Below are 26,307 nucleotides of genomic sequence, written 5' to 3' on the forward strand. Positions count from 1 at the left end.
GTACAGTCAAGGGCCATAATTCAGAAAGTTATGATCCGATATTTGCAAATATCGAAAGGAACCAAGATCTTTGGGTTATGAACATGTATTACAAGTTTCATCAAAATCAGATCAAAATTCTGAGCTCTAGAGGGTCCACAACCTTGATATACCATAATTTTACACTGTTTCCTCTCAAGGGGTGGCCATTTCGTCTGGCAGTTTTGGTCCGATTTTCACAAAATTCGAACTAGACCATAATTAAGGTGTAATGGTGATATATTCAAATGTTTTTCAAATCGGAATAAAATTGTGACCTCCACAAGCTAAAAAACATGATTTTACGTACAATCAGGGGCCATAATTCAGGAAGTTACAATTCGATATACGCGAATATCGAAAGGAACCAAGATCTTTGGGTTATAAACTTACATTTCAAATTTCAACAAAATCAGATAAAAATTGTGACCTCTATAGGGTCCACAAGCTAAAAACGTGATTTTTCGTACAATCAGGGGCCATAATCCATGAAGTTAAAGTCCGATACATGCCAATATCGAAAGGAACCGAGATCTTAGGGAGATAAACCAATTTTTTAAGTTTCATTGAAATCTGATAAAAATTGTGACCTGTAAGGTTTGCTCAACAACCTTTGCCTACCTCAATCAGCTGCTGTATGTTATTAATTGTTAAACAATAAGCTTATACATAAAAAAAACCCCAAAAACATGGTCAATTCTTACGAAGGGAAATGGCTACAGATAAAAATTATTGTTTTGTGAATAACTATCGAGCTTGTATATTTACGGGATTATCAAATTTAACGTTGGTAATAATTACTTCGATCATGAACTGTGTAAAGGTTACAATGTAGCTTACAATTAGCTTATATCGAATGGGCTTGTCTCTTTCATGGTCCCAATGCTGTACACAAAATTTGAAAGATCTGTTAAAAACTGTAGCCTCTATTGTGTTCACAAGCTAATTGTTGACGGACAGACCAAGGGATGGGATGATGGCATAATATACCAAAACACAACAATTGTTGGCCTATAAAAACTTAAATACCTGTTCATCTTGAGCTAATGCATTAAATAAAGGAATAAGATCCGATTTTAAGAAATCCACTTCCACCACCTTTGCGAATTCCCCTAATTTACCGGCAGCTGCTCTTCGCACCATTGGTGTGTCATCTCCACACAAATTGCGGAAATGCCTAATAAAAGTAAAGGTAAAGATAAGTTTTCCTGCAATAAAACATACATACAAAGTATGGCAGGGTATCAGGTTCAAAATGCGATCTGCAGTAGAAAGTAGAAAATAAAAAGCAAAAGAGAAAATTCTTATCCAAAATGGACATTTTCGTGTGGGAAACATATACCGCTCAATCGTAAATATTCTACTCTCAACAACAGAATTTCTACTTTCAACAACAGAATTTCTACTTTCAATAATCAACTTTTGACATTCGACTTTCAACTTCAGATTTTCCACTCGAGATTTTCTCCATGCATATTACGGAAATAAATTTGATCACGTGACTATTTCTGCATGTCATTAAAATACGGTATTTTCCCGGAAAAATAAACGATCCCATAGAAAGATAACTCTTAACCGCACTTCCGCTTTCAATCTTTGTTGCACATGGACTCAGACTAGCAATTATTTCAATGTGAAATGGCTGTAACATCACAGGCTGTAGCTTTTTGCTCAACATTCCGTTGGTTCCAATCTTTATAGGCTCAATTGGGACCACATTTGGCAATGTCCTCATCATAAATTTGTAGGGCGTTGACCATTTAGATTTTTTGCTAAGGGGATTTGATGTTGACTGGGGTGAAAATATCACTTCCGACACAATGATTGCTCTGCAGAAAGACACTTTACACCCCCTATCCCACCGCTCTAATATCATCAGTATTACCCAACACTGCTATGAAATTGCAAATTTGATCCCTTTTCTCCAATTCTAGACCAAAAAGTCAACCCAAAAATGCAGGAAGAGGGGAGAAAAAAATTAAGGGAAAAATTGGCCTCTTTGCCCATCTCCAACTTTTCCCCAAATTTTCGTTGGGCTGAATGCTTTTCACTACAGACAGAGGAACAAATGGTCATGTCTTTGCACTAAAATTTGTATGAGGTTGACCACCAAAGTTTTGAGATAAACAAACTTGAAGAAGCATACTAAAAACATGTAACTAGTTGCCGTACATATCACCGTAGCCAACCTGATAACTCTGTTATCCTTCCGCCTCAAAATAATTAATATTCTGCAATGTATGCTTTAACATTGGATGTGAAGTCAAAAAATGTTTTACAGTGAATTTTTGTGGTTTGACAGTGCTTCAGTCATTTCGCGTAATGTCTGCCCATGATTTTAAGTGATTTCATGTAATGACTGGAATTTTCAGTTATTGCACGTATTGCCTTTTGCCCACAGGCATTTCACATAATAACTGAAATAACTAATTACACAAATTGACTGTAACATATATACGTGCTTTGAGATTCGATTCACAAATTCAGGATATTTCAGGAAATCAAGCAACCAATATGTATAGTGAATGGTGTTAGAGGTACAATTTGTTCTATTAAATATCAGGTTCTTTACAACAATGCCATAACCCTATGGATTAAATTCCCAGAACAATTTAAATTTTCATAAAAACATGTTTCGTACAATCGGGGGCCATAATCCATGAAGTTATGGTCTGATACATGCAAATATATCGAAAACAACCAAGATCTTTGGGAGATAGACCTATATTTTAAGTTTCAACAAAATCGGATAAAAATTGTGACCTGTAGAGTGTCCACAAACAAATTGTGGACGGACGGACGTCAGGGCGGACAGCATAATACGTCCACATGAAAATGTGGGCGTATAAAAAGCATTCAGGGTGATATTAAAGCATTTCAGTATACCATAACCGTCTGTTATTGATTTGAAAATTGATATAAACAATAATGTGCAGAATGCTGCATAGGATGATAGTATTTTACTGCCAGAAGAAATTTGATTTTTAAAACAATGAATGTATGATAACTGAGACAAACGTATATGCCCACTTTTGGTGTGGCAATAGATGACGGAATTGGGAAATATGGTGTACAAAAATATCACTTACTGTCGAAGCTCAGCTTTAACATTGTTGGATACTCTTGAATAGCATACTGCAAATAATCCACATGCTGAAGTTCTTGAGGTAAACCAGTCGCCTAGAACATAGTCATTTCACCCACACTGATAATACAGAACATGCTAAGTATTTCAAAATATATATATCTATCGATGACTGAAAAGGTTTATACTGTACATAATAGTCCAACTTCTTTCGTGCTGAACAACCTAAACCATTAATCAAGTGTTTTCACACAATAACAGTAGGTGTAGTGTTTGAATTGTTTCAAAATATTTTATTTCAATCTGATTAAAACACAGATTCTATTTCGTTTCGTTTTTTATGGTTCAAAATTTTGTTTTACTTGTCTTTACTACACTAGGATCTGGTAGGGTGGTTATCATTGACGTGTTCTGGATGATGTGTGGGATTAGCCAATGAAACGGTCTGTTAGACGAGCTTTAAGCGCGAGCTGCAAGAAATTGTGGGTAATCCACTAGAAACATCAATGCTGATTGGTTAATCAAATATCTGACATCATAGGGTCAAAAACCGCTCATATGACCTCTGACGTGACCCCCCAAACAACTGGTCAGAACTTCATGTAGTGTAGGCCATCGAAAGTATAAAAAACGAAGCGAAAAATATAGATCTGTATTTTGATCAGATTTTTTACATTAATAAATCGCCATAAAGGTTTTATTAAGGTAATGATAAACTTTCTTATTTGAAGAACATTTTGTCAAATAAACATTACTCGGTACCATGGACAACTTTTTAAAATTTTGTGCATCAGACATTTTTAGTTGGGGTTAATGGAGGAGAGGTCAGAATTTGGTAACCAGACGTCTTTGTTCACCTCACTATTTTTCATATCTGATTCCTGTACTGGCTTCATATTAATGTGACTGTGAGTTATATTCCCAATAATTACCTATCATAAAGATCTGTTGTCTTCCTTATTAAACGATATTTTTAAATTACATCCGCTAACTTCTGCATACATGTATTATCAGATATGTTATTTGCACATGAGACTTGAACCAGTTTATTAGTTCTGCAGTAAGCAATACCCTATATATGATATGCCATGATTTCCATGTGAGGTAGTTGGAATTAGTCACGGTAGCCATTATTTCAAAATTTCAAGAGTAGTTTGTTACCAAAAATAAATGGTGTTTATTAAAGATGCATTATGTAAGATATAGAGGAAGATAATGAAAAATGAATATATTGAAAATTTCATTCAAATTACTTTTGACTTAGCAAAGATATAAGTGTTGTTTACTATCGTAGCAAAGATACTGGACAAACAACTCAGTTTTATCTGGTGGGCATTATAATCCATTCAAATCTCTGTCATCAGATGTTCTAGAGAGTAGATTACCGGTTTGTCATGTGAATACATGTCTAAATAATAGTTTATATAACATTTGAAGCCAAAAGAAAAACCTGCAATAGGCAGATTTAGCTCTTACATAATGTATCTTTAAAACAGCTCAGGATGGATACATTTTATGTATACAGAATATTTTGTTGCCCAATGAATGGAAAATGTCATAAATATTGTCTGATTACATTTGACATCAGCCAACACTTTATTACTTAATCGGATGATTACCTGTTACTTTACCATTTAGAGCATCCAATGTACATGTAGGAGTATAAAGATGGATGCTTGAATTACCTACCTACACCCCACTCTGCCAGCTCTGTGTTACATTCCACACAAAATGACATCCATTTGCTAGTCAGACTTAACATCACTGAAATGAATTAGTCTGCAAGGCAAACCGGAAAATTTAAGTCCAACTTACCTCCAGATAACCGCTTTACCAAAGGAACAAAATGATTTTCCAGATCAGCTTGAGAATGCTGAGCTGCTATCAAGCGTAAAGAGTCAACTGCTTTGTCACGCACTACAGTTTCTTCGACTGTTGCCAGTGATTCCAGTGGTGGCTAAAATAAAATTATATTTCTGAATGAAAAATGAAATGAAATGAAATGAAATGGAGTTTAACGTCCTACTGTTCTGCTCCTAACCTGGGCTAATGAAGACGAGCATACGCCATACAGTGTGCAATGAGGGAAATTTTTCCCGGACAGCGGCACTACGGCCTACTCTTATATCGAATTCCAACTGCCAAGGGATCTTTTACGTGCACGCCAATGTGTACACGGGACCTCGGTTTTTCGTCCCATCCGAACGACTAGACAGCTTTCCTTGTCAGCCCCTCCGTCCTACATCACTGACAAGGGAGAACCACGCCGGAAAATCTGGATGAACTTTCTCGGCCAATGCAGGGATCGAACACCCGACCTCCAGGCTAGCGAGCTAGCGTCTTACCCACTTAGCCACGTGATTCCCATTTCTGAATGAACGGTATATATGTCATAATTTTTTATATATCAGCTCTTCTCAAACTAATTATCATTAATCTTAGTTTGAAATATTCAAATCGTGTACCTAATATTTCTACAAATACACCCACACAGCAACTATATCTCCACAGAGAAAATTTAGATATTGATTGAACTTGATAAGGATTCTTTATGTGTTCAAACGTTTGAAAATATTTGCTAAAGACAGGTTGCCAGCAACGTAACATATGCCCACAGCAGCTAAGTCATCTGAGCAGTCCACCAGGATTGTTGCTTATTCATTGATTTCCTTCTAGTTCTTCAATATACTTATTATACAAAACATGTACTGGTAACGATGATAACTTTACATGTAGCTGTTTTAATCAACTACAACTGTTGCTAGTATAATCATCTGACTAACCAAATTATGTATTTTATGTGGAATTTTTCCGTGCCCATGACATTGTTTACTGATTGAGTTACAAAGGGAATCCTTTGTAATGTTACGTAGGGGGTAATTCTCTTATCTGATTGGTCAGTATTTACTTTTTTCACACGTTTTAATACCAGAAAATTGGTATCGTTTAATCTCGCATAAATAGCGGTACTTTCTGTCTTTTGTCTAAATATTCATAACTATAGTTGAATTTCGGCTAATAGTGGTCAACTTATACTTGTATCCAATTTAAATCTCAGTGTTTAATTTTGATTACCAAGCGTCTAATTAACTAGTGTTTAGTTTGTCGACACGTGTTTAATTATAAGCGTCACGCTTAATTATCACGACTGTTCAATAATTAGTTGGACCGTTCAATTTCCCGAGCCGTGATTAAAGTTGCAATATCATATTTTTAAGTTATATTTTTAAAATTGATTAAAATAAAGCCTTAAAATAGATGATATCTATAAACAGTCCTACCTTGTTAAAGAATAATCCTATTAATGCTATAATTCACTATTGCCAGTTGAGAAATTGGCAAAAATGTCATTTTCATCTTCAAATTCCAACGTTTGAAGATAACTACTCCATGGTGGAGAATAGAAAACAAGGGAGGTAATTGTGTTATTATTTCTGGTGTAAATGAGTTTTAAGTGTGAGAATGACACCTAATAGTGAGTTGACAACCTACTGAGCAAAAGACATAGAAATAATTATGTTTTGACTTTCTTAGAAAATATGAAATTGTATCTTTAAAATTAGTCAAGGTGTACAATTACGCAAGGTGTTCAATTTTGTTGTCAAACATCCAATTTCACGTATGATGTTCAGATATTATGATGTGTTTAGTTGTGGGTCATCGTTCAGTTTTGCCGCCGAATGTTTATTTTACCGCACAATATTAGATTCGCTGAACGGTATTTAAATACTTAATAAGTGTTAGTTTTAGTTCTGACCTGTTGCGATATGGTGAAATATTTTTCAGGATGCCTGTCATTGTCCGGGGATTTTTTTTCAAGATCACTACAGTGAAACAGATGTTGGATGTTTAATGGCGACGGGACGGTTCTGAGGCAAAGCTTTCTTGAGATGCACATAACGTTTCGTCCACAATCATAACCAGTGGCTGCCAGGCAGGATACGCCCACATTTCGAGAGATGGATAGAGAACAAGCTAAAAAGAAAGTGATTTTTCCTACAATCAAGGGCCATAATTCAGGAAATTAGAATTCGATATGCGGAAATATCGAAAGGAACCAAGAGCTTTGGGTTATAAACTAAAATTTCAAGTTTCAACAAAATCGGATAAAAATTGTGACCTCTTTAGGGTCCACAACCTTGATATACCATATTTATACGCTATTTCAGAACGAGGGGCGGCCATTTTGTCTGTCAGTTTTGGGCCGGTTTTCACGAAATTCAAACTCAGCCATCCTTAGGCTGTAACGGTGATATAATAATACGTTTTTTTAAATCAGATAAAAATTATGACCTCTATAGGGTCCACAAGCTAAAAACGCAATTTTTGGTACAATCAGGGGCCATAATTCAGGAAGTTACGGTCCGATATGTGCATTGATCAAAAGGAACCAAGATCTTTGGGTTATAAACTTACATTTCAATTTTCAACAAAATCGGATAAAAATTGAGACCTCTATAGGGTCCACCTTGATATACCATATTTTTACGCTATTGAGAACGAACGGCGGCCATTTTGTCTGTCAGTTTTGGGCCCATTTTCGCGAAATTCGAACTCAGCCATTCTTAGGGTGTAACGGTGATATAATAATACGTTTTTTTAAATCAGATAAAAATTATGACCTCTATAGGGTCCACAAGCTAAAAACGTGATTTTTCGTACTATCAGGGGCCATAATTCAGGAAGTTACGTTCCGATATGCGTGAATATCGAAAGGAACCGAGATCTTTGAGTTATAAGCATACATTTCAAGTTTAAACCAAATCGGATAAAAATTGTGACCTCTACAGTGTTCATAAGATAAAAACGTGATTTTTCGTACAATCAGGGGACATAATCAGGGCTGCCGGTAATTTTTCACAGATGATTAGCAGCACTGCTAATCAAAAAGTCCAATTTTGCCAAATTTGATTAGCAAATTTAAAAATTGATTAGCAGTTTTTCAGTTTCAAATCAACATAAAACACCTAAATAACAAAATTATTTTACTTTTAATTGATAGCAAATGATTAGATTTCATTCTTAAGATTTTTTAGAATTTTAGCACTTCTAAAGCTAGCTGTGAACATTTCTGAATGAATGTAGACTTTTGTTAGGCCTTATGTCTGAAGCCAATTCTTGGCAGTGGCTTCTTATTTCTTCGTTAGAAAACAATTTCGTCTGCTTTTTATCGTGTGTTATTATTTTTGTTCAATCGGAAGCGCGCGGTATTTTACGAATAATCTCGATTAACTAGTCACACGCGATATAAACAATAATAGTTTACGGGAATTCTTACTTTGATTTCTCACTTTACAATATGTTTACACGTATTTATTTTTATATTTTATTTACAATACGTGGGGGATACACTGAATTTATTTTTTTTCAAATTGAATACTGATATAATTACTCGAAATTGACATGTCTCGCAACGTGAGTGGTACTACTTGATTCCCTATTTCCGGTTTAATAGTCCCGATTCATAGAGTTATGTCCCTGTATTATATAGTATCATGAATTGAGTCTGGGTAGTTCGAGAAGAAAATGTCACACGGAGAATTCCGTTTTGTTTATAAAATTTATTTGATATTTTATACACGTTGAAAGTGTTGAGAAATGTGGATAAATCTTTGTGTCAATATCCAAAATGACAGGCATATTAATGATTCGCAGTTACTGCGAATCAAAAACGTTAGATTTTAATTTTTGATTAGCAACGGACAAAATATGTATCGCAAATTGCGCTGCGATACTGGTTGTCGGCAGCCCTGGCCATAATCCATGAAGTTACAGTCCGATACATGCCAATATTGAAAGGAACCGAGATCTTAGGGTGATAAACCTATATTTCAAGTTTCATTGAAATCGGATAAAAATTGTGATCTGTAGACTGTTCACAAACAATTGTGGACGGACGGACAGGGGTGACGACAATATACGTCCACATGAAAATGTGGGCGTATAAAAAGTGTATCTATATATGGGTCATTTCATGAAGTTGACACTTTGTTACCCACGATTATCAGTGTGATGATAAAATACTCAAGAAATAGAATTCAATAAATGAATTGTTGATAATTATTTTTGGGGTCTGATGTAAAGATAATATTAAAATGTCATTTTGTGAAATAAAAAAAATTCACTTGAAAAAAAAGATGTGTCAAATGCATTTTCTGCAGTTTGACATGCACCAAAAATGTGACATTTTCATACTCCTGAACTTTGATTTGATCCCCACTTTATCCTATGTGTTTAAATCAACTATTCGAGGTGCAGTTGCAAAGATTTAATGTTCAATTTTTCAAATACTGCACAACAAGAGCATCGATTTGGCTATTTGTTAAGATATCGTCACCCAAAAATAAAGAAAACATCGTAACTGTGTCGGTCAACTTTGTTACATCCGCTAATGACACGATTAGACGGAGCGCTATCGTGTGACCTACTTAAATAATGTCGTAAAATGTAACCACTCTTATTTCATCTTAGAAAAGGCAAAATGTTTATCGGCTATACTTTTGAAATGTTTAAAACTGTAGTCATTACGAAAAGTGTTGCTTGTCGGTCAATATTCCTTCTCTTTTTACGCCGTCAAGAGCGATCGAGAATTTAACGACACGATACAACTCATTTACAGCATAGACGACTTGTTAATGGCATCATGGCGGGAAAAGAAGTGGAAAATATGGAATTTGGTAAGGAAAATGGGATTTGTCAATTAGTTACGTACATTTGAATCGCATGTGTCAAGTTACGAACAATATATGAATACTTAAATCAATATGAATGTTCCTTTTCTTTATTTACATAATTATAGAATACTTTTATTCAAACTTTTTGTCCGCAAAACAAATGGTTGCCCTGTGTTACATGTTGAATAATAAATCATATTTCCAAAGTCGTAACTTATTTAATGATGGTTGTTTGAGAGAGGTGGACTTTAGCGGTCACTCGACTCTAGGTTATTTCAATAATTGGCTTGTGCATAGGGCTTTAGCAGTGGGGGTAAATGATAGTCCTTGGCAAAACTCACAAGGTTAGACAGGTGACCCTTGTGCTTGTCACATACATGACTAACATCCACATTATCATTTGTATTTAAAGGTGATAGCTCCTTGGGATGGTTAAAGCAATTTTTTATCCCTGATTACTTAACAATATATCACGATTCCATGGGAATTTGATGTGGTCAATGTTACCAAATCTTTTTACCCAGGATATGTAATATATTTTTTTTTATTAGACGGTACAATCAACAGGTCAAAAACTGTACAAGGCAAGTAGATGTACAATATTAGGAATTAATTTCCAAAGGAATTTGATGTGGTCAATGTTACCAACTCTTTTTACCCAGGATATCTAATTCTTTGTTTTATTAGATGGTACAATCAACAGGTCAAAAACTGTAAAAGGCAAATAGATGTACACTATTAGGAATTGATTTCTCATTTTTTTTATGAGTATTGTTTTATAGATCTTTAACGCGTGTTTTTGGTCATTGTTACCCGCAGACTCATTTTGAGAGATGTTGTAAAATAAATTACATCTTTTTACATTTTGATACCACCAAATAATAGATACTTTAGTCTTGAGTACTCAGTTGCCTTTGACTATGATTTATTTATCTTAACAAGAAGAAAAAGAGGACAATTTTTGTCAATGTTACACGCATTCATTTTAGTATGTCAGCATTTTTACAGAAAATTGTAAAGTTTTTATATTTTTACCACATTGGTACATCAGGAAACATTCAAAACAAAACAAACAATGTGTTATTTACTCTCCAAATACATTTTGAAATTTTAATGCCCATGTCACACTTTAGGTGCCAACTTCATGGAATGACCCATATCCATTTAAAACAGTATTTCCCACACTGACATAACACATCCACGAATGATAAGTCTTGCACATCTGATTTACATGTGTACACGTCGACTCCATGCCCTGATTAAATCCTTTTATTTAAATGTCTTCGCAATTAAGACTAGCAGCATGGGTATTGCATCAATCATATATTACATGATAAGGGATCTATAGAAAGCATTTTGGATTGAAGGGTAGAGTGATTACCTGGGGCAATAAAAACAGAACGCTTGTACAAGGGTGCAGGCTGTTTCGTACTTAGCTCATTTGTACCTCACATGAGCCGTTTCGTACTTCACTTTGTACCTCAAATTGATTCGTACCTTTTCCTATATTGTTGAAATCAGTTGAAAGAAAATGAATATAACGAACCAGATTTGTACCTCAAATTGATTAGTTCCTAATCTTAATCAAAATTAAACACTGAGATTTAAATTAGATACAAGTACAAATTGAACACTATTAGCCGAAATTCAACTATAGTTATGAATATTTAGACACAAGACAGAAATTAACACTATTTACGCGAGATTAAACGATACCAATGTTAAAGTGTAAATATCTTTAGGAGAATGCCAATACATTTGCGCATCAAATGTCAAAATTTTATGGCTTATGACCAGGGCCTATTTTCCTGGAGAAGAGTTGAAAAACTGAATTTCTCAAAATTATTCTGTCCAAATGTGTACAAATATTTCGTAGTGAAGAGTTAAGGGAAAAAAAAGGGGGAGTAAAACTGGAACGCCAAATATCGCTAGGGTTCATCCTCTTGTCGTGACTCCAATTCTTCACACCAAACTTGAAAAATGTGTTAAAAATAAAAACATTTATAAAGTTTACGGAAAGGGGAAATAACTCTGGAACGGGAGGTCTTGAAACCTCTAAATATTGATAGGGTTCATCTTTTCATGACCCAAATGCTTCCCAATTAAATTTCAAATGAATCTGTTCAAAGTTATAGCTTTCACGAGGTTATCAGCAAAGGGGGCGTAACTGTTGTATGAAAGGTTGTGACCCACTGAATTTCGATAGGGCTATCTTCTAGTGACCCCAAACCAGCCCAAGTTTCACAACAAATTTGAAATTTTTTTATTAAAAACTGTAGCCTCTATCATGTTAACAAGCCAATTATTGACTACAGACATGACCACATTGAAATACGCCAACATGGCAGCTATAATTTGAAACAATCCTTTGGTGTTTTCACCTTATTTATCCCCTTTAACCGTCGGATTGTTTTGGGGTTTCCACTAGGAAAAGCATATCCTGTAACTCTTTAAATTTAAGAATAAATCATACAACTGTATATGTTTTTGGAAAGGTCTTGAATTACTCTATTTAGTGACATAAAATATTTAACATTTGTCATTTTATTTTTACTTAAAAATATTTGTCATTTTTACTTATAGGTCATGACCTGCAAAATGGCCTCAGGAAACGTTCAATATGGAATGTCTGGCGGTTAAAGGGTTAACAGATGAATGCATGCACAAAAAAAGCTAAAAATTGTTGACAAGAAGGCTGCTGGATGGACGGAACACTGATAAGACAGGGTGCCAAACTGCCAATGCTTTAAACTAAATATGAATAAATGCCATAAATGACTCTAGCCTCCCTTAGCATTAACAAGAAAGCGTTGACGGAATGAGAGACAATGATGACAATCGATGGGTGTACAACACTGTCTCTTTGTCCACTTTGTCCAATAATTTGCACAATTAAAAAGTCAAATATGACCAGGGGTTCTTCCTCATGACCAAGAGACAGACAGAGGTGGTTATGGCAATATACCACGTTATAAATATAATGTATTATTCTCAAATAGTTACTGATGACATTATAATCCGAGTGGGGCTGGACATTAAGCAGTTGCTGAAAACCTTTTAGGACATTGGGACATTTAGTTATTTAAAACATTATCTGAAATTTCAACTGATGACCTACTTCTGAAGACACATTTAGCAATTTGGAACACTCTTTCAAAAAATCACTCCTCTTTCTCAACTTCCCACGACATAATGTTAGTATCTTTGAAACTGCAACATCCACTTGATTCTTACTCACATTCTCTTTTATATCCCAGGCTGGTACATATCTTTTTATGGTTGCTGGTTTCATTATATTATTATTACTACTACATTTCTGGTCTAAAGGTAGTTCAACAAAAGAAGATTTTATTGGTTTGGGTACCTGTTGGTACAAACAACTATTAAACTTGTTTCTATGATGAGGTATTTCTGAGGAACAGTGTGTTGGTGTTCCCAACCTTCTCCATTGCTTACAAATATTTTGTAACACATCTAGTTCCTTGGCATATTCTTTGTTTGACATAATGTTTCTATTTTCAAAAAGATTAGAAGACGTAAAGTTTTTCAAGTGGTTTGGTTCCCTTGAATATTCACACGTTCTGCATCTTGGGCTTGCTTTGTTGTATGTATGTATACGTGTGCTGTTCACATCATTCGGTGTAATAGTCAAAGGTCCATCAAAGGGCTGTAGTAAATATTGCAATGGTTTGTAATTCTTATTGACCACATACTGAGGATCCTGCCACATTTGTGTATACAGTAGTCCAACAACAACAAAATTCTAACAATGGAAATTTCTATCACAATAAATGGTCAATATATGACAGGTATAACTACAGTCAATCAAATAGGGTATATGAAAAAAATGTATAATGATTATATACTGTACGTCTGTCCAGGATTATAGGTGTGGCCACCCAACCGATCAACACCTCATAAAAGAAATCAATACACTTATTCTGAGCTTCACTTAATCATACTAAAGATAACAATACATTGTCGTGCCAATAAATCTTTGCCCAATATATATGTGTATTTAAATCAATGCCATCAGTCACACCCTACTCTTATCAAACACAGAAGAGGGTGGGTGGCCTGTGAGGCCCAATCAGCTGTAGCCATGTCTGCATCCTTACTAAATCTAAAATAGGTCGCCAAGGAACAAAACATGCCCACCACCCAGTTATGGGTGAGGCAATTTTTATTAAAATTTTAAAGATAGCCAAACAAAGCATAAATGTTCAACCTACTGGGTCATTCCATGTCAAGTGGACCAGTGTTTGTAAAGTCACCCCCTCAGAGAAATATGAAAAAAAAAATTATGTACATACAGTCTTGTGTAAAACTGCAAAGTTATATGACTCTAGCATTAATATTAACTGAGATATGACCATTTGAATCGGTTTACTGGCAAGTTTTGAAACTATTTTTGTGAGCTTATTTTATTCCTTCTAGTCAGTTTATGTTCTTGAAATTATGGGGTTTGTAAGAAAATGTTATATTGATAAGAATTTACCATCACATTTTACAGAAAAAGTACCGTCAACTGTATATGGAGTGCCTTATTGTTACAGTGCCAAAAATTGATACTTGTGCAAAATAAATCAATATGTAGATACAGTGTAGAAATGTTATTACACTATATTAGAAGTTGATACTTATCACATACATAATGTATCAATGGGTATTGTTTGAACAAACATTATTAAAGTAGCTACATGTATTAGCCTGTTCAGACGCTTAAGTTGAACTGGTTTAAAAACCCCGGGGATCGTTAAACCAGTTTAACTTAAGCGTCTGAACGCACATGTGGGGCAAATAAACCAGTTTAAAAACCCCAGCTCGCGACCTGTCTTCGAGAAGGCTTTTTATTTTAAACCGGTTCATCTTAGCCGTCTGAACGGGTTGGCTTAAAAACCCCAGCTCCAGCCTGCTTTGAGCATGCGCAGTACGCAGTAAGTTACATTCCTGTGAAAATATCGGGGTCAGACTGTGCCAATGTTATCTAAAGCGTGCGAGAACCGAATAAAGAATATGAAGCTACCCATGCGCAATTAACTCTAACCTCCGACCGAAGAGGTCAGAATAGTTAAACTAGTTTGGCTTATAGTACGTGTGAATGCAACAAGATGCTGTGTTAAAAACCCCAGCGATTATGAACTGGTTTAAAAATAAGCGTCTGAACGGGCTATAAGTCTTTAACTCAATATCATCCAAAGTCTTCGACATTGAAAACACAAATTATTTGTCAATTTAAATCAACATTGATGTTGCGATCTTACCGGAAAAAGATGGGCTTCTGATATCCAATGTTTAAGATAAAATAAACAATTTACCATTGGTACACGAATCGTGTACCATAATGCATTTCAATGCTATTTGTAACAATCGGATATTAACTTTGGCCTCTAGAGCGTCCACAAGATTTTTCAAAGTGATCAAGGGCCATAACTCTGGCAGCAAATATTGGAAATCGCTGAAAATCAATAGGCTTCTTCGTCTTATGACCTTAAACACTGTGTATAAATTTAAAGTCAATCGGATATTAACTTTGACCTCTAGAGTGTCCACAAGATTTTTTGAAGTGATCAAGGACTATAACTCTAGCATAAATTATAGAAAATCGCTGAAAATGAATAGACTTCCTCGTCTCATGACCTTGAACACTGTGTATAAATTTAAAGTCAATCAGATATTAACTTTAGCCTACAAGATTTTTCAAAGTGATCAAGGGCCATAACTCTGGCAGTAATTATCGGAAATCGCTGAAAATCAATAGGCTTCTTCGTCTCATGACCTTAAACACTGTGTATACATTTAAAGTCAATCGAATATTAACTTTGGCCTCTAGAGCGTTCACAAGATTTTTTGAAGTGATCAAGGGCTATTACTCTAGCAGTAATTATCGGAAATCGCTGAAAATCAACAAGTTTCTTCGTTTCATGACATTAAACACTGTGTATAAATTTAAAGTCAATCATATATTAACTTTGACCTCTAGAGCGTCCACAAGATTTTTTTAAAGTGATCAAGGGCCATAACTCTGGCAGTAATTATCAGAAATCATTGAAAATCAATAGGATTCTTAGTCTCATGACCTTAAACACTGTGTATAAATTTAAAGTTAATCGGATATTAACCTTGACCTCTAGAGCGCCTAAATGATTTCTTTAAGTGATCAAGGGCCATAACTTTGGCAGTAATTATCAGAAATCGTTGAAAATCAATAGGATTCTTTATCTCATGACCTTAAACACTGTGTATAAATTTAAAGTCAATCGGATATTAAATTTGACCTCTAGAGCGTCCACAAGATTTGTTTAAGTGATCAAGGGCCATAACTCTGGCAGTAATTATCAGAATTCACTGAAAATCAATAGGCTTCTTCGTCTCATGACCTTAAACACTGTGTATAAATTTAAAGTCAATCGGATATTAACTTTAGTCTCTAGAGCATCCATAAGCAATTGTGGACGCCGGACGGACGGACGGACGGCCGACCGGGGGCGACGACAATATAGGACCACATTTCAATGTGGGCGTATAAAAACAGACATGATTGAATGTAAATCGGTTTATTATATACATTCACATTACATTATTATGTGCGTTGCAACTAGTGTTGAAAATCGGATCGAGATTTGTGATCCGAATACTATTCGGATAATTCGGAGACGTGAAATTCTTGAACAAAATTACATCAAAAGTTCATATACTCATAATTTCTTACTTGTTTCAATGTTTATGAGTGTCTGTGTATGCCTAGTATGAAATCGTACTTTCGCTTTGCAAATTGTTTGAGCCGCGAAGAAAAAAATGAATGAATATTTTTTTTATTTAGACTACTGTTTTCGTTGCACTGCATTAATAATTTTGTTAAGTTACTAATACGCATAATGTTGACATTTATGCTCAGGGCTGCGTACGTGATCAATTGCATTGGGGAAAATTTCAAAGTAATCAGATGTAAAAATGGCTAAATATAGAGTATACGGAATGTCAGAATATATTGTAACGAATAGTAGACGGATAGTAAAATGATTCTGATAACCCTTATTTTGTATCCGTTAACAAATATCCAAATAGTAGTTTCAACACTAGTTGCGACGCATTTGTGTCAATTTCTAGGTCTCAAATATTAGCGATTTAGCTCTATTAAATAAAAGCACGTCTTTGTCAGTTTCTTGTAAAATTAAATCGGATAACAATTGTGACCTCCAGAGGGACCACAAGCTAAACCAGCGGCTGCCAGGCAGGATACGCCCACATTTTGCAAGAGATGGATAGAGAACAAGCTAAAAACAAACGGGATTTTTTGTACAATCAGGGGCAATAATCCAGAAAGTTATGGTCTAAAATGTGCAAATATCAAAAGGGACTGAGATCTTTGGGGTATAAAGATATACATGTATTTTAAGTTTCATCAGAATCGGGTAAAAATTGTGACCTCTAGAGGGTTGACAACCTTCGTATTGCATACTTTAACACAATTTGTGTACAAAGAGCGGCCATTTTGTCCGGCAGTTTCATTTCAATTTCCCCGAAATTCGAATTCAACCTTCATTATGGTGGAATGGTGAAATATTTAAACGGTTTTTAAAATCAGAAAAAAAAAATTGTGACCTCTAGAGACTCTGCAAACTAAAAATGCGATTTTTCGAACAATCAGGAGCCATAATCCAGGAAGTTACTTCGGATATACGCGATCATCAAAAGAAACCAATGGTGATATATTCACATGTTCTTTTTAAATCGGATAATAAATGTGACATCTAGAGGGACCTCAAGCTAAAAACGTGATTTTTCGTACAATCAGGTGCCATAATTCAGGAAGTTACTATCTGATATGTGCGAATATCGAAACGAACCAAGATTTCAAGTTTCATCAAAATTATGACCACTATAGAGTCCACAAGCTAACCAGCGGCTGCCAGGCAGGATACGCCCACATTTTCAAGAGATGGATAGAGAACAAGCTAACAAGAAAGTGATTTTTCCTACAATCAAGGGCCATAATTCAGGAAATTACAATTCGATATGCGCATATATATCGAAAGGAACTGAACGAACGGCAGCCATTTTGTCTGTCAATTTTGGGCCGATTTTCATGAAATTCGAACTCAGTCGTCCTCAGGGTGTAACGGTGATATAATAATACGGTTTTTTAAATCGGATAAAAATTATGACCTCCATAGGATCCACAAGCTAAAAACGCAATTTTTCGTACAATCAGGGGCCATAATTCAGGAAGTTACGGTCCGATATGTGCGAATATCGAAAGGAACCAAGATCTTTGGGTTATAAACTTACATTTCAAGTTTCAACAAAATCGGATAAAAATTGTTACCTCTATAGGGTCCACAACCTTGATATAACATATTCTTATGCTATTCAAGAACGAACGGCGGCCATTTTGTCTGTCAATTTTGGGCCGATTTATTATAACGGTGATATAATAATACGGTTTTTTAAATCGGATAAAAATTATGAAAATGCGGGCGTATAAAAAGGCGATTTTTCTTACAATCAGGGGCCATAATTCAGGAAGTAACGATTCAATATGCACAAATATTGAAAGGATTCAAGATCTTTGGGTTACAAACATGCATTTCAAGTTTCATCAAAATAGGATTAAAATTGTGACCTCTACAGGGTCAACAACATTGATATACCATATTTTACACTATTCGCGTACAAGTGGCGGCTATTTTGTCTGGCAGTTTTGGTCCAATTTTCACAAAATTCGAACTCAACCTTCATTACGGTGTAACGGTGATATACTAAAACTTTTTTTTAAATCGGATAAAAATTGTGACCTCTGGAGGGACCACAAGCCAAAAACGTGATTTTTCGTACATTCAGGAGCCATACGGTCCGATATCAAAAGGAACCGAGATTTAAGGGAGATAAACCTATATTCAAGTTTCGTTGAAATCAGATAAAAATTGCGACCTATAGCGTGTCCACAAACAAATTGTGGACGGACAAACAGGGGCGAAGGCATAATACGTAAACATGAAAATGTGGGCGTATAAAAGAACACTAAGAAATCACTGATATTTTGCTCCTTCATTTTTTTTATTTTCATTAAATTTGAACTGTAAATTATGATTTTTTTCATTTTATGCCGATTCGAATGGATTGATTATAATACTTTAAATTGTCTGATCATCATGAAACAAAACCTTCTAAGAACATTTTATGCATATCCAAAAGATATTTCCAAGTAATCAAGGGCCCTAACTCTGGCAGTAATTATCAGAAATTGCTGAAAATCAATAGGCTTCTTCATCTCATGACCGTAAACACTGTGTATAAATTTAAGGTCAATCGGATATTAACATTAGCCTCTAGAGCACCCACAAGATTTTTTGAAGTGATCAAGGGCCATAACTCAGGCAGTATTTATCGGAAATCGCTGAAAATCAATATGCTTCTTCGTCTCATGACCTTAAACACTGTGTATAAATTTAAAGTCAATCAGATATTAACTTTGACCTCTAGAGCGTCCACAAGATTTTTTGAAGTGATCAAGGGCCATAACTCTGGCAGTAATTATCGGAAATCGCTGAAAATCATTAGGCTTCTTCGTCTCATGACCTTAAACACTGTGTATAAATTTAAAGTCAATTGGATATTAACTTGAGCCTCTAGAGTGTCCACAAGCAATTGTGGACGCCGGACGGATGGAGGCGACAACAATATGCAACCACATTTCAATGTGGGCGTATAAAAATTCATTTATTTTGATTATTTCAACATACCAAAAGACAATGAACACTTTCGGGTCCGCCAACTAAAGGTGTGAAATTTCCAAGTTGCTCTGCCAGGGCTAATAAAACTTCATCTTCATCATAGATAGTGTCTAAAAAAAAAAAATGTATGCCACCATTATATATGACTATCTACAAAGTCGTGATTTCACCAAGTTGTTAGTATCTGGCTGGGTTTTCACACAAAGTAGGTATCATTGTAATGGCTAAATTAAGAACGGCTTATGATGAATAGGACCCCCCTCCCCTCCCCTCCCCACACACACAAATACATGTACATGTAATACATGTACATGTAATACAGGTACCAATAAGTAATGAGGAATTGTGATTACTGTTTTACAGTAAAACTTTTATGTTTTTAGGAATGTGGATATGAGTGATTATTCAGTTTTTTTGAATCGGTACAGACTTGAAGGTTGAGGCATGCAGAATGTCTGCCAATAAATTATTCCTTACACCAGTGCACCTTTTAAACACATTTGTTATTCATCAGGTGGTCATTATTTTATTATATTGGGCACAAACTTCATTCCTTAAATAGTACATGTACCATGCACCAAACGAACGGTTTTATCAATTATTAGGATTTTTGACGTCTATTGCTTGAATACGATAAACAGCTTGCATGTTGAATTAACAAGTCAAACTGCTTAAAGTAAAAAAAATATTTTGTGTATTTATCAGTTACATTTCGGTTGATTTTTTTAAAACGTTTACATGAACTAGACCATAGTTAAAACCAATATGCAGAAAGTACTTACCGTACTCATATTGTACATGTACATGTTAAATATCCTTTATAATAATCCTATTATGTTTCAAATAACTATCACAGAAAAATATTAGAAAATACACATCCAAAACAGAGCACACGACACACCCTAAACAGATTAGAATTCGAGAGCTGTGACCGACACCGTAATTTTAATTTAATCATACACATCTGGTTAATCAAGACTACTGAAAATAAATTTTAATCGGTTAACTAACCGGTCTCAAATATTTTCTGCGTATTTAGAGCTAGCAATAACGCAACTTCTGAACTCACCAAGGCGGCAACTAACCATAGGGTTTTATGGTTAAATAAAAGTAAATTTCACTGTCCTGCAGCAGGGATGTAGGAAGGATTTGCTGAGTGGCATAAAAAATTTTTTGGAGGGGGGCGTGGTCTTTTATGAAAATTGAACTCTTCTTGGGTGTATTTTAATTGGTTAACCAAGGCTGACCTTAAAAATATCTTTGTTTCGCCTAACGCGACCGACTAACTAAAACCACCCCCGACTTAAATTATTTTATTGCACTTTTCCACGATCTTTTTATTTTATTTTGTGTGTCAACCTGAAATATATCACGAGAGTTATTTCCCTTTACTATGGCTATGGTTTGATTCATTATTGAAACTGGTTGATCAAGATGAAAGCGTCATAGGTGTCGCTTCTCAACAAAATGGTTGCAGACGAATACACGTCCATTCCCATGAAATGATTCTGCTTCTATGTCTGTGGTGCGTAGTTTTAAACATAACGACGATATTTTCAATATCCGTTTTCGAGAAAAATGAAGGCACAACCCGCACTATCTTTAAAAACATGTTGAAGGAGTTTCACACTTCAAGTTTGTGGCAAATCGTGTGCAATGTCATTGATTTTTTTGCCAATTGAATAAAGAAGACGAATGTTTCCACCCGGAAAATTAATATGTAACAGGCATTGCCTGAGTAGAGCGAAGCTGATTATTGTCAAATATAAAACCTTCATTCATAATTAATTTTCTCAAGTGATACAAAAAATATTAAATAATTTAGTTTTTATTGAGATCTAAATTTTATACATTAATTTTGTTTTTAAAAAAAGAACAAAAAAGTGTGAGAATTATTTTCATTGACGTAAAAAATATGTGACGTCATTGATTAGACGCGTCATAGAAATAGTTCTATGAGGCGCGTAATCTCGCTTGGGCGAGATTTGGTGGATAGAATTATTTTTGTTAGTTACGTGATCTCGCTTGGACGAGATTTGGTAAGTTGACATGCGCATTGCCTGTTTTGCCCAGTGTATCCGGTTCCGGCTGAATTTTTTTTTAATCAAAAGTCTGTGGGTGACATTTTCAATTACGCTCCTGTGTTACCGGAAAAGAGCTTTGCTCAAGGACCGCGCAAAGCGCGGTGCTTTAGAGCTTCGCTCTATATTAAGCTGTCAAATTAGCTCTTAAGTTTAATAAAAAGACTTTCAGTTCGTTACTTTTTATGTCAGACCCCAAATTCATTAAACAAAATTAATGAATCTGTAGTATACAGCTAATAAGTTTTCTGTATTGATTTCTCTAACTTTAAAAAAAAAAATCTGAAAAAAAAAACGACCTACCGACCCTTGTCCTCGATTGTGGGTCGGGTTTGGTGAAACAAAGATATTTTTAAGGTCAGCCCAACCGGTCTCAAATATTTTCTGCGTATTTAGAGCTAGCAATAACGCAACTTCTAAACTCACCAAGGCGGCAACTAACCACAGGGTTTTATGGTTAAATAAAAGTAAATTTCACTGTCCTGCAGCAGGGATGTAGGAAGGATTTGCTGAGTGGCATAAAAAAATTTTTGGAGGGGGGCGTGGTCTTTTATGAAAATTGAACTCTTCTTGGGTGTATTTTCAGAGCATAAGCTGCCTTTTGTATTTGCTTCAGTGCAAATCAAATTTCCATTTATATATTCAAATTTTTACCAAATTCACTTAAATTTCATCAATGATACAGAGACTCTGCCAGGGATCTAAAAACTTTTTGACACCAACCGACCGAGCATAACATTGCCCCACCCCACTCTATTTCTCAGTTTTTGGTGTTTTTTTTTCAAATATTACTGTATTTCTTTGAGATTAAAAATTAAAACGATTCTTAAAACGGTGTTTGTGTTATATTTGCAAAACAACCAATTATGACAACAGGTAGATATTGATAATTAAAACACGTTTTATTTGACTTGTCTGACGAATTACGACATCCAAACCTTTAACATTGGAGTGTCATAAATTAGTCTGGGTGACCTATTTACGGCAATTATACAAATTTAAAGAACGTAGAATTGTAAGATAGGTTGCCAGGCAACGAAACATACGCCCACAGCAACTAAATCGTCCGGGCAGTCAACAAGGGTTGTCGCATATTTTTACTTTTTTCGGTAATGAAACATTTATAATACACTAAAATCTGATTAAGAGCAACAACTCACGAAGTAATTATCAGAAAACTATTAGAATTTGTTTGGTTTTTATAAAGTACTGCCCCATGCTAACGTTTTGTATGCAAAGCTTTTAATATCATGGATTTAACTGTTTAAGTCATAATAATTAATTGAAAATCAATATACTTGTTCGTCTCAAGATCTTAAACTCTGTGTATCAATCTGAAGTCAATCGGATTATAACTTTAGCCTTTAGAGAGCATCACAAGATTTTGCAAAGTGATCAAGGGCCATAACTTTGGCAGTAATTATCGGGAATCGTTGAAAATCAATAGGAATCTTCGTCTCATGACCTCAAACACTGTGTATAAATTTAAACTCAATCGGATATTAACTTTAGCCTCTAGAACATCCACAAGATTCTTTGAAGTGATCAAGGGCCATAACTCTGGCAGTAATTATCGGAAATCGCTGAAAATCAATAGGCTTCTTCGTCTCATGACCTTAAACACTGTGTATAAATTGAAAGTCAATCGGGTATTAACTTTGGCCTCTAGAGCATCCACAAGATTTTTCAAAGTGATCAAGGGCCATAACTCTGGCAGCAAATATTGGAAATCGCTGAAAATCAATAGGCTTCTTCGTCTCATGACCTTAAACACTGTGTATAAATTTAAAGTCAATCGGATATTAACTTTGGACTTAGAGCATCCACAAAATTTTTTGAAGTGATCAAAGGCCATAACTCTGGCAGTAATTATCGGAAATCGCTGAAAATCAATAGGCTTCTTCGTCTCATGACCTTAAACACTGTGTATAAATTTAAAGTCAATCGGATATTAACTTTGGCCTTTAGAGCTTCCACAAGATTTTTTGAAGTGATCAAGGGCCATAACTCTGGCAGTAATTATTGGAAATCGTTGAAAATCAATAGGCTTCTTCGTCTCATGACCTCAAACACTGTGTATAATTTTAAGGTCAATTGGATATTAACTTTGGCCTCTAGAGCGTCCACAAGATTTTTCAAAGTGATCAAGGGCCATAACTCTGGCAGTAATTATCGGAAATCGTTGAAAATCAATAGGCTTCTTCGTCTCATGACCTCAAACACTGTGTATAATTTTAAGGTCAATTGGATATTAACTTTGGCCTCTAGAGCGTCCACAAGATTTTTCAAAGTGATCAAGGGCCATAACTCTGGCAGTAATTATCGGAAATCGCTGAAAATCAATAGGCTTCTTCGTCTCAAGACCTTAAACACTGTGTATAAATTTAAAGTCAATCAGATATTAACTTTAGCCTCTAGAGCCTCTAGAGAGTCCACAAGCAATTGTGGACGCCGGACCGACGGACCACCGGACGGACTAACGGACAGATGCGACGACAATATACGACCACATTTCAATGTGGGCGTATAAAAATGAATGGACCTACACAACTTCTAAATATAAATAAACAAAATACCAATACTTCTTTCTTTAAACTAATTTGGGATGATTGGGCCCATACGGCACACAAAAATAAATTATGCCGTGGCAGACATGGTTTGTGTCGGCTTTTACCATGGCTTTGCCGTTTGCCGTGGTAAATTTCGAGCGCTGAGTTTGTGTTCAGAGAAGGATGAAGGGATTTAAATACAACTGAGCGGCTTTCTTCGATTTTTTCTTTGTTTTGGGCGGCCAAAAATAGTGCCAGGAACAAGCGCCCGGCGCCGCCCGGTGTGGCTACATCCCTGCTGCAGTGTCAGTAAGTTGTCGCAAGAGTGAGTTAATTATGTTAGAGAGTCTTCAGTTCTGTGACTTTTTAGAAATACAGCATTGCATTGATGCCATTTACAGCCTTTTATCAGAAATAATGATATTAGATATTAATGAAGACTTCAACTTTTCGTCTTGTATAGACTATTTGATTAAGTGTAAAAACGTTTTAGACTCACAGTCTTCTCAAAGACTTGCAAATTCAACACTTTCAGTAAGTGTGTCTGGGGATTTAGGAAAATATCGTATTTTAATGACATGCAGAAATAGTCACGTGATCAAATTTATTTCCGTAATATGCATGGAGAAAATCTCGAGCAGAAAATCTGAAGTTGAAAGTCGAATGTCAAAAGTTGATTATTGAAAGTAGAAATTCTGTTGTTGAAAGTAGAAATTCGGTTGTTGAAAGTACAATATTTATGACTTAAAGTTGAAAAGGTGGACGTATTAGGTTGAAAAGCACGAGAGGTATATGTTTCCCACACGAAAATGTCCAGTTTGGATAAGAATTTTCTCTTTTGCTTTTTATTTTTTACTTTCTACTGCAGATCGCATTTTGAACCATATACCCCGCCATAGGACAGACGGACGGACGAATGAACGAACCCATTTTAATAGTCCCCTGCTTTCTTCGAAAGGCTGGGGACAAAAAGGATGAAACTACAGGAGAACCGTTACAATACATGTAAATATAGGTCATTTTTTACAATAAACTAAATCAGAAATAAAATCGCAGAGTTTTAGCCTAATTTTTCATGAAGTGCATAACTATCTAATTTTAAAATTCCAACGCATAAAGAAAAAAAGATTTATATGGCTTCACTGACAAATAAGTGAGTGAATATTGTCACATGAATGTCTATTTTGGGCAAATGTTTGCTGTCTGTAGCACACGTGCGACCCCATGACTTAATAGTTTTCATACTGACAAGAGAAGGTTATTTTTTTTTTAGAAGTAACATACATGTACTTGAGGCAAAGAACCTCTCTAGCAGGGTTGTAAAAATCCACTAGCCCGACGCCCGGGGCTACCAAAAATAACTTACGGGCTAGTGATCTATTTAGCTGTACTAGTCCTGGGCTAGTGCCCTTTCATTGGTTTGTGACTCAAACTAATGACGATATAGATAAATAAACTGTAAAATATCCCACATTTATTCCTCATATTCCAAGGAAAATTCAATCATAAGAATAGATTTTCTGTAGTATTTACTGTACCCCTTCTATTCCCTTTTATTCATTCATAATTGACATTTCATTTCTCCATCTTGCACGCTTTGAAGGGTCATGTATAGGGTCATGTATAAACCAATTGAAATCAGGTTGATTTAAAAACAAAAGACTCACTTATACTTTATATTAGACTAGCAGGATACCCGGCTTCGCTCGGGGGTCATAACTCCGAAACCGGAAGTGGTAGACTAACGCCACCTGGCCTATGTTACTCCCCGGTCCGAGCTACCCCTATACCCCAAATTTCAGACTCGGGGCAGACCTAGTGTAGCCGCCAACCCCAAACAGACAGACTTCGCTCAGGGGTAATAACTCCGAAACCGGAAGTGGTAGACTAACGCCACCTGCCCTATGTTACTCCCCGGTCCGAGCTACCCCTATACCCCAAATTTCAGACTCGGGTCAGACCTAGTGTAGCCGCCAACCCCGAAACAGACCGGCTTTGCTCAGGGGTCATAACTCCGAAACCGGAAGTGGTAGACTAACGCCACCTGACCTACATGTATGTTACTCCCCGGTCCGAGCTACCCCTATACCCCAAATTTCAGACTCGGGGCAGATGTAGCCGCCAACCCCGAACAGACAGACTTCGCTCGGGGGTCATAACTCC

General features: G+C 35.6%; 1 protein-coding gene across 1 annotated transcript in view; it reads right to left on the bottom strand.

Annotated features, from left to right (window-relative positions):
- Window positions 1–26,307, bottom strand: part of LOC126829635 (serine/threonine-protein phosphatase 2A 65 kDa regulatory subunit A alpha isoform) — an 80,823-nt gene that overhangs the window by 38,018 nt on the left and 16,498 nt on the right. Inside the window, exons 3-6 of the mRNA XM_050559621.1 lie at window positions 19,524–19,624; window positions 4,919–5,060; window positions 3,108–3,198; window positions 1,048–1,195 (exon numbers count right to left, since the gene is read on the bottom strand). Of these exons, the coding sequence (XP_050415578.1) occupies window positions 1,048–1,195; window positions 3,108–3,198; window positions 4,919–5,060; window positions 19,524–19,624 (482 nt within the window). The remainder of the gene's footprint in view (window positions 1–1,047; window positions 1,196–3,107; window positions 3,199–4,918; window positions 5,061–19,523; window positions 19,625–26,307) is intronic.

The sequence above is a fragment of the Patella vulgata genome, chromosome 8 (genome assembly GCF_932274485.2).
Source record: "Patella vulgata chromosome 8, xgPatVulg1.2, whole genome shotgun sequence".
Lineage (NCBI taxonomy): Eukaryota > Metazoa > Mollusca > Gastropoda > Patellidae > Patella > Patella vulgata.